The sequence below is a fragment of the Berghia stephanieae genome, chromosome 1 (assembly GCF_034508935.2).
Source record: "Berghia stephanieae isolate SIO BIC M18660-M18661 chromosome 1, UCSD_Bste_1.3, whole genome shotgun sequence".
Classification (NCBI taxonomy): Eukaryota; Metazoa; Mollusca; class Gastropoda; order Nudibranchia; family Aeolidiidae; genus Berghia; species Berghia stephanieae.
Window position 1 is genome coordinate 74,466,102 of NC_088360.1, and position 10,000 is coordinate 74,476,101.

The 10,000-nt window shown below is 35.8% G+C and overlaps 1 protein-coding gene across 1 annotated transcript in view; it reads right to left on the minus strand.

Annotated features, from left to right (window-relative positions):
- LOC144956788 (calpain-B-like) overlaps positions 1-10,000 on the minus strand; it is a 57,643-nt gene that overhangs the window by 17,703 nt on the left and 29,940 nt on the right. The window contains exons 14-15 of the mRNA XM_078887506.1: positions 4,273-4,417; positions 546-604 (exon numbers count right to left, since the gene is read on the minus strand). Of these exons, the coding sequence (XP_078743632.1) occupies positions 546-604; positions 4,273-4,417 (204 nt within the window). The remainder of the gene's footprint in view (positions 1-545; positions 605-4,272; positions 4,418-10,000) is intronic.

The following is a 10,000-nucleotide window of genomic DNA, read 5'->3' on the forward strand; positions in this document are numbered from 1 at the left end:
TATCTATCTATCTATCTATCTATCGATCTATCTATCTATCTATCTATCTATCTATCTATATATATATATATCCTATCTGTCTATTTGTTTATTTATAATCTATCTATCTATCTATATACCTAATCCATCTATTTCATCAATCTATTTGATCTATGAAATCTGCATATCTATCTAACATATCTAACCAATGTATCTATCCCTCTGATATATCTATCTGATCTATATATGTAATCTATCTATCTATCTATCTATCTATCTATCTATCTATCTATCGATCTATCTATCTATCTATCTATCTATCTATCTATATATATATATATCCTATCTGTCTATTTGTTTATTTATAATCGAAACAATTCTATTTCCCAGTTATATTTAGGTGCTTGGTGTTTTGGTATTTTATTTTGTTTTGTTTGTTTATTTGTTTTATTTTGTGCCCCCTCCCCTTTTTGTTATTCCATGAGGGTTGGGGTGGGGGGGGGGGGGGTGTTTACATCCGTGAGTTATCTACATATGGTTAACTCATTAAAACAAAGAAAGGATACATCGAACAGAGCTACAATACTCCTGCAATGCTCAATCTCAAACTCTTGACCTCCAGTTTCTGCAAAAATATAAAGTGAAAAGGTCAATTGTCATAAAGGGTGGATAAATCACACACTTAAACACACACACACACACACACACACACACACACATAATATATATTAAAATATATATATATATATATATATATATCGTTTAAATCAGGAAATATACATGATAATGTAACGAGGGTAACATATTCATTGACATAATACCATTTCCTAAAATGGAGTATCAATTTGAACGGTGAAGGTTCAAAATCTGTAACAGAATGTCCCAAAGGTAAAAATTATAATAATGCTGACGACGATGATAATGATGATGATGATGATGATGATGATGATGATGATGATGATGACGATGATGATGGTAATGATGATAATGATGATTATGACGATGACGACGATGGTGATGACGATGATGAAGACGATTATAATAATAATGGTGGTGGTTATGATGGTGATATCATGGCAGCAACGACGATGACAATAACAACGGTAGCAATAAATAATAATAATAATAATAATAATAATAATAATAATAATAATAATAATAATAATAATAATAATAATAATAATAATAATGACTTGACTTAGATGCCTTTCGCGTCTCGACCGAAAGATCGGGTCGCCTTGGCTGTTTCCAGTATTTCCTGTGTGAGGTGTCTCCAATATTGCCGGTCCTCCGCTAGGGTTCTCAGATTTTCAAGGTCCCCTGCCGTTATGAGACTAATGCTTTGTCCAAGTGTTGTGATGTTTTTGTTTAGGATCACAGGGAGTGTTGTGATCGGTCTTCCTCTGAAAAGGTTCCCGTGTTTTTGGAAATATCCCGACATGGCTTGGTTAGCTGGTATGTTTTTGTCCCTGCGTAGTATGTGACCGAAAAGTTGCCATCGTTGTTGTAAAATGTCAAGGGAGATTGGTCTTTCTTTTGTGATCTTATAGAGTGATTCATTTGAGATCTTTTTTGGGTATTTGATGTCCAGTACCCTTCTTAGCTGTGTGCGATGGAAGGCATCCAGATGTTCTTCTTCGGATTTTGTCAACGCCCAAGTGCCGCAGTTAGACAGAAGTACCGGTTTTACAAGAGCACGGTACAGTTTCAGTTTGGTTTTTCTCTTTATTTTGTCACCTCTAATCCATACATTGGTGAGTTTACTGAGTGCGGCGTTTGATAGCTGTTTTCTTCTTTGTACATCCTCGGTGTCTCCAATTAGTGAGCCGACTTTCTTTGTTCTTTTCCATTCCTCTTTGTTCCTCGATATTGTTGTAAATTCGGTTTTATTGGCATAATAATAATAACAATAATAATAATAATAATAATAATAATAATAATAATAATAATAATAATAATAATAATAATGTAACATACATACAAACAAACATACATACATACATACATACGTAAATACATACATACATTCATTCATACATACATACACACACACATAAACACACACACACAAACACACAAACAAACGAATATATATACACAACAACAACTGCAACAAGAAGAAGAACAACAAAACTGAAGTCCCCGAAATTCGGACCAAGATCCTTGGAAGTAGGATTTTTAGAAAACATGTTTTGATACTTTGCGTTGAGGTAAAATAGTCATAATATCCGAAGCCGGATTTAATGTACCAAAACACAACTATGTGTAATCTCCAACGTTTAGAGTCTGATCGATATAATTTAGTGATAACTATTCACCTGTCGACATTCTGACAAAATTGTTTGATATGATCTACAGCAAAAGCATCGTATCAATGAGACCTCATATTTTTTGATATTATAAAGGGGTGAGACAATGATGTGTTTTAGCGCCAGACCTTTTCAACTTATACACTGAAATACTCTTCCGAGAAATTGAAGAAGTAATAGGCAGATGTGATGGAGGTGAGAATTTGACGAACCTGAGGCATGCAGACGATGCAGTTCTTATGACTTACACTCTAGAAAACCTTCAGATCATGCTTGGAAAATTAGTGGTTGGTAGCGAAACGAAGGGCCTTTTGCTGAACGTGAAGAAAACCGAGTACATGGACGTTAGAGGACCCCCCCCCCCATCCCCCCCCCTCAAAAAAAAAAAAAAACAACCACAAAACAACCAAGATCTATTTGTTCACCTCAACAGCAAAGGATAAACCATCAAACAAGTTAAAAAGTTTAAATACCTTGGCGCAACCATCACGGACGACGCTAGAGATTTTTTAGAAATAAAACAAAGAATTACGATCGCTAAAAACACCTTCCGCAATCTAAGACCAGTCATCCTTGCCACCAATATTACATTTAACGCGAAACTTAAGGTTATCCAAATTTTACGTTCTCTCGTCTATGCTCTACGCGTGTGAAACCTGGACTCAGGCAAGGAACGTTAAAACCGCCTTGAACCTTTTGAAATGTGGTTGCACAGAAGATTGCTAAACATCAAATGGTCAAATAGAATAACAAACGTAGAAGTTTTGAGTAGAATAGGGAAACCCGTCCAGATTGTGAAAACCATCAGAAAAAGGCAATTTCGTCCGCTATAGAAAGAACGAAGTTCAGGTTAGCCAGCTCTTTATTATTTTAGACAGCCTGTTAGTGATACGTTTTCATTAAATTATATAATTCAGACTATAAACGGTAAAGTTTGCACACAGTTTAGTGTGTTAGTTTTGTTTGGCTTGCTGATTTTGTGAATATTTTACCTAGACGCATAGCATCAATACATATCTACTCTAAGCTCCAACTTCTGAACAAGTTGTATCATCAAATGCCAACACATTAATGCTATTCTCAGGGTTATAGAAGGAACGAAGTTGACGTCGTTCAGTTCTTTTTTTTTAATTATTTTAGACAATTTATCAGTGATTAGTTTTCACTAGATTATATCGATCAAACTATAAAGATTACCTGCTAAACACCGTTTTGCTCGTTGATGCTTAATTTGACTGGCGGGTGTTGCGAGTATTTTAGCTAAACGTATAGCATCAATACTTTTAAGCCATACTCAGGGCTTTAAGTTTGTCACCATTATAATTTCCAACTCAGGGTTTGGTGAAAAACGAACTACACACAACATTGTGCCTCTTAGTTTATGGAATAACTTCTAACAGATGATCTCTTATGCCGCTAAATTAGAATAACACCAAATTAACTCCTATTTTTTCGTCCACAACATTGCAACTAAATAACTCATTAAGCTTTATCTATTCCGAACACATTGAATATGATCTTACCGTTATTAAGTAATATTTTATCACAGCGACTGTCAACTGTAAAGTTGAATTAAATATATTCTTACCATATTAATCTCTTATTATAGATATTGTCGATTGAAAATCGACTTGCTCACGGACTCATCAGCACAGAAACTGACTTGGAGCAAACAGTTACATCTCACGTGGTTGCATTCAACCAATCAGGGTGTATATTTATTGTTTTTTGCCGTCCTCTAATTGGAATTTCACCACCCAAAAAAATCGAAATTGCAAATCAATGTTTCATGGCACGTTTACTTGATGATGATGACGAATAAATGACCTTATTATGGAAAATAAAACATACACAATCCATCATCTTAAAAAAGACAAAAGCAAAAAAAAAAAAACAAACCCCGGAACAAAGGGAAGGGAAATACATTGTCAAAATATCAATAATGATATAAAAATATGAGAAAGTGAAAGCACAAGGTACTGACCTTCTTTAAACGCTTTAGATAAGATTTGCGCCACTTCAAAAGCATCAATGGTCTTGTCAGCACCTGCCAGCTTCTCGAACATACGGTAGAATCTCGAGTCTAGCTCCTTTTCTTGTTCTGTCAGTGGTCTCCTGTGAACGGCCCCCTGTGTTAAAAAATCATCTTTTAAATTAATAAATAGTTCAGCTCGTTTGCGTAACATTATCTAATATATATACTGAGCAACAAAATTAAGTTTCCACTTTTAAGAGTCAACAACATTAAAAATGCAACTTTGTATACATAAAACGGTATCTAATGAAAGACAATTCAATAATTAAAGTGAAAGGGGGGTTTCTTTTGATAATGAGTAAGAGAAATAATATAGAGACCAACAGTGAAGACCTGGAAAAATATGAGACAAAAACTGACATAATTTGATTCATAAAGGAGAAATAAAGAATCAGTTTAAATGTCAAGTAAAGTAATGAACGTTGAAATATAGTCCTTTTCCAAAGTGTGGTATAAAACATTCAATCACTTTATTAACAATGTATAGTTTTTATTGTTTCAAATGTTAGAAACTCGGTTTCTTTATGATAATTGACTGACCCCTACACACGAGCAGCGCAAACCTTGTCACAGATCTAGGGCTCAAAACTTTGGAGCACCGCAGATAAAATCCCCAAAACAACAAACAAAATCAAATTTCAAGCAACTGTAGTGATCTATTTCAAATTCTCCATAACTTTCTCGGGATTGTAAAATAACTCAATGCATATTTCTCATAGTGTCGCCCATAGTTTTATTGTTTATTACCTCGTCATAATTAGAAAGCCATCTGCTAAAAGTAAAAGACCGCCCAAGTATGACACCGCATAACTTAACGTCCAGCCCATAGGCGGGAGACCAATATGGCGAATAAATTAATCGACCGCCCGTGATCAAAAGGCCATATTAAAATTATCTTAGGATTACATAAGATTACCTGACGCCAGCTGCTATGACGTGCGCAGAATAAGACTGGTCTCGAGAAAATCACCAGTCACATCCTGACACTGACAAATCCTGGAACATCATTGGTTTCTGGGATTCACTAACTCCAGTCATATCTCTATATAAGCAAAGACCCGGCTATCTCGGCTCTCTGCCATTTCATCATTCCTATCACCAACATTTTCTAGTTGTAAGCTCGAAATTCTATTAAGTCGGAAACATTGTGTGAACAGGGGTATGGAATAAATATATCAGTCGTATAGCAAACGTATAGCACTTACATTGTGTTATTATTAATTAATGTCATTTAAAACTAGTATGTGTAGTGAGTAATGATTAATACAGTGTTTCGCCTGGGCCGTAAGTAGACACAACCTATAAAATAACAGAAATCGATAACTCATGTTATTATCACAAATTGATAATTCATGTTATTATAGCAAAATATTACATTCACTCTCTTTATCTATATATGTATATATTATTGTATATGTATCTATGCCTTCCAAATGAATGAATTACATTACACGAATCACATTTACAAATTGTGCTATCTCTAATATCCTCCCAAAGAAAGCAAATGCAGACTACAGAACAAAAAAATAAGTCTGATGTGCCACGTACTAAAACTGCTTTTAACTATCATACTGAGAAGAATAAAGGATAAAATAAATACGAAGTCACTGAAGAGCAAGCAGGATTTTGAAACAATAGCGAAACAAAAAAGCAATTTTCAACCTCACAATCTTGATTGAGAGACACCTGGAAATCCAAAAAGAAGTGTACGCATGCTTTATAATTTATTACTCCAAGGCATTCGACACCATAAACCACGAAACGCTGATTAATACTTTAAGAACCATAGATATAGATGAAAATGACACTCCCATTATCGCAAATCTGTATTTTACCCAAAATACCAAAATAAGAAGCTTGAATTATCTGACCCAGTGAAAATCAAGCGGGGTGTCCTCAAGGTTGATCCTCTATCCGTGCCTTTTCAACTTATATACAGAATTTATATTCAGAGAAATAGAGATGATGCACGCCGTAGTTATGATTGGAAAAATATTAATAACCTGAGATATGCAGACGATACAGTACTACTGGCAACAAACAAAGAAGACCTGCAGAAACTAGTAGATGAGATTAAAAAAAGTAATAATTATGGACTGAAAATTAATATACAGAAAACGAAAATAATGATATTCACACGATCAGACGAAAATCCCAAAGCAATTATATCAGTAGACGTAAAAGCAATATAACAAGTACAGGCTTATACATACCTCGGCCAGTACATCACAGAAGATGACAGGTCTATTGCAGAGGTCAAAAGAAGGATCAACATTGCCAAAACAAAATTAACGAAACTTAGAAAAAATACTTACTAGCTTTAAAATATCAACAAAAGCAAAAGTGCGTATGGCTAAATGTCACGTATGGCTCACATTCCTGTATGCCCGTGAAACATGGACCATAACGAAGGAGAAAAAATTGATGCCTTTGAGATGTGGGTGTTCCGCAGAATTCTGAAAATACCATGGACCAGAAAGAAATCAAACATTCTGGTTCTTATTGATGCAGAGCAAGGTCCAAAAAATTTTTGGCAGAAGTTAACATGAGAACTATTATGGACACGTTCGGAGACACAACACCATCCAAAAATCAGTGCTAGAGGGAGAAATAGCTGGCAGAAAGGCATGAGGCAAACCAAGGAAGTCCTGGATAGGAAATGTGGAGGCAACAACTGGCAAAAAGATAATGGATTACTCGGAAATGGCCATTGAACGTGAAGAATGGCATTCCATGTTATTCAACCTCTGTAGGGAAACGAAACTCCTGTAAGGTAAGGTAAGTTTGTGTAATGTTCTGTATAACGGTTGTGTTGATCCTTCCAAAGAGTAAGATTGCAATTAGTATAAGCGAGCAAGCAAGTAAAGATAAACGCCTTCCGGATTTCCTCCAATAATATTCGTGGGAAAAAAGGGATCTTCCTGACAGTCAAGTTCGGAAAGAATATCGTGTGCTTTGTTTCTCATGTATATATCGAAATACACGATGATACCCAAGACTCACGATATAATGTGTCTTATAGTCATAGTTATATGTATATCAACTAAGTATTATTGTGGTTGATCTACTCACTAATGTCTAGAATTTGAATTGAAATACCATCAAATGGGGCAACTTTGCTTGCAGAGATTATTTAGCCAAATCAACATATAGTGTGTACGGTAAATGTTTTAACTTTGCACTTTTTAGTTAAAGTGATTAAACATATGTAATATACGCAGTTTAATCTCCAGGTTAAGAATTTTAATAGAGGCAAGCTTATTTCTTTCATTTAAAAGAGATACAGCGGTTTCAAAATCTTGTAGACATCCTATTTTTGATGGGACTTATGGCTTTCCATACATCAGTTTTGCTTGAGTGTGGATTGTCCTAGTTTCTTGGGAATTGATTGTTCCAATTGATGGTTCCTCCGTGACCTATTGTTGCTATGCCTTTCAAACTATTTAAATTGATGCCTTTTTTTAACAATTGCCGTTTAGTATTTGTCCCAGGTTATTCAACCGACATAAAAAGCTGGAAATTGATTGTTCCAATTGATGGTTCCTCCGTGACCGCTTGTTGCCTTTTTAAAAAGCTACAACCATACAGGATGAGTCTCGGGTTATTCAATCAACATACAATGCATACATTATTGGAAATTACGTCAATTATCGTGTATTTTATTAACATTAGTTGAGCACACATTTCAGTGGTTTTATTTTTGACTCGAAAATTTTAAATTAAATATATTTTGCCCCTGATATCAACCGATAATCGTAAACCAACGACCCGAAGCAACCTGAGTACTTACCTTTCAATCGAAGCAAACAACCCACAGATCCTGAGCATCACTCACAAATTTAACAGATGATTGAAAAAAAAATACATAGGGTCATCAGGTGTTGCGATGTAATTCCTTCATCAATGTGTAACAATATTGTGATGAATACTCACTAACTGTGGAACTGACTCATTTTCCTCTGTTTTGCATATACTAGGTAGCTATGGAATTACAGATTGCATGCTATGTCTTTTCGTTGACTAGAAATAGATAATCAAATGGACGGAACGGGCGAAATGGTAGGAAATATTCTGATAACTTAGTGCTTAGTAACGCTCTAATCATCAGTTCAATGTGAATTCAAGGATTTAGACAAGGTTAGAATTGACTATGTTTTTTTTTTGTAGTCTCCAATGTTAAGAAAAGCTTCAGGTTTGTGTGAAGACTGTGATGTGAAAGTGTTTACTGTACTCATAGCGTCTAGAACAAGATCTAGATCTATATCTAGCTCGAGATCTAGAACAAATTTAGCCTAACGTTGTGTAGATTATTCAGGTAGAAGAGAAGGTCACTCCAAAATTAAATCAAGAGTAGGAAGGACTCTATAGCTCGGGAGAGAAACTAGCCAGGAGAAGGACACTCCATAATAAAAACAAGGATGGGAATGACTCTTTAGCTCGGGAGAGCAACAAGCCTAAGAGTGAATCTCCAAAATAAATCCTGGTCCTCCAAGTCTGGGGGTTTTGTGTAGGGCTAACAACCCAATCCTAGGGAGAGAAAAAAACAAACATTGTTACAGAAACAGCAACGAAGGAAATTAGAATGAACTCATAGACGAACACTGGACCCTCAGAGCCAACGGAAGTGGCTCCTATAAATGGCAGTGTGGAAAGCCACAAGGAAGCAAATGACAGGAAAATGAGAGAATATCTGTTTGCCGCAAAAGCAGAGACGAAAATAGATTTTAGATTGTTTGAACAATTACAGTGCTGGCAAGCTGGCAGAAGTCACAGTTGAAATGCGACGTTATGACTTAGATATCTTAGGCATTAGCGAGAGTGGGTGGACAGGAGCTGGAATGATGCAAACTAGCACAAGAGAAACTATTATTCTCTACTCCGGGAGGGAGGTAGATCATTACTCAGAGCTTTTACGTGAAGGTGAACAATGTTTTTAAGTAAAAACAAGTCTCTAGAGTTTTATGGATGATGACGATCTTGTCACTGACAAATCATTAGCAGACCGATCTAACATTGAGCAGATAGAAAACAACTCCACACAGTCATTTGGCACGTCACCTAAAGAAGCAAAACTGCTTGATTGTGCATTTATCGTCCTTCCACTGGTGCATCGTGCACTTGTCAAGAATATGCAGACAATGTATTCATTCCGTTTATCATTAATCAGTGCAAAGACTAGATGTTATATGAGATCAATAATCTCAACTTGTCAAAAAAAAAGCCATCAGTTGCCATCAGCACTTCAACCACAACCTGCCATTTATAAATGAAAACAAGAAGAAGCTGACAAACGATTATTTCTGCATGCCAAAGATTGCACTCAGCAAGAGATTTTAAAAGAACAGCAAATACTGATGTGTTTTTGCTAGCCATTTACTTTGCTGAAAAGCTAAAATCTAAGGAGCTTTGGATTTTATTTGGCTCAGGAAACCATTAATGTCATATTGCAGCCCACGAAATAGCAGGTAGACTTCAAGCAGACACCGTTGACGTACTGCCGATCTGCCATGCTCTAACAGGATGAGATACTGCGATACACCTTACCACTTATAGAGGAGACATGTCTTGAACTGATTCGTTATGGATGCAAGAAAGGATGAAAGACAAAATGCAAGTGTGCAAGCGCCCTCCTTCCCTGCACAGCTCTTTGCCACTGTAGAGAGACTGCACTCAAGAA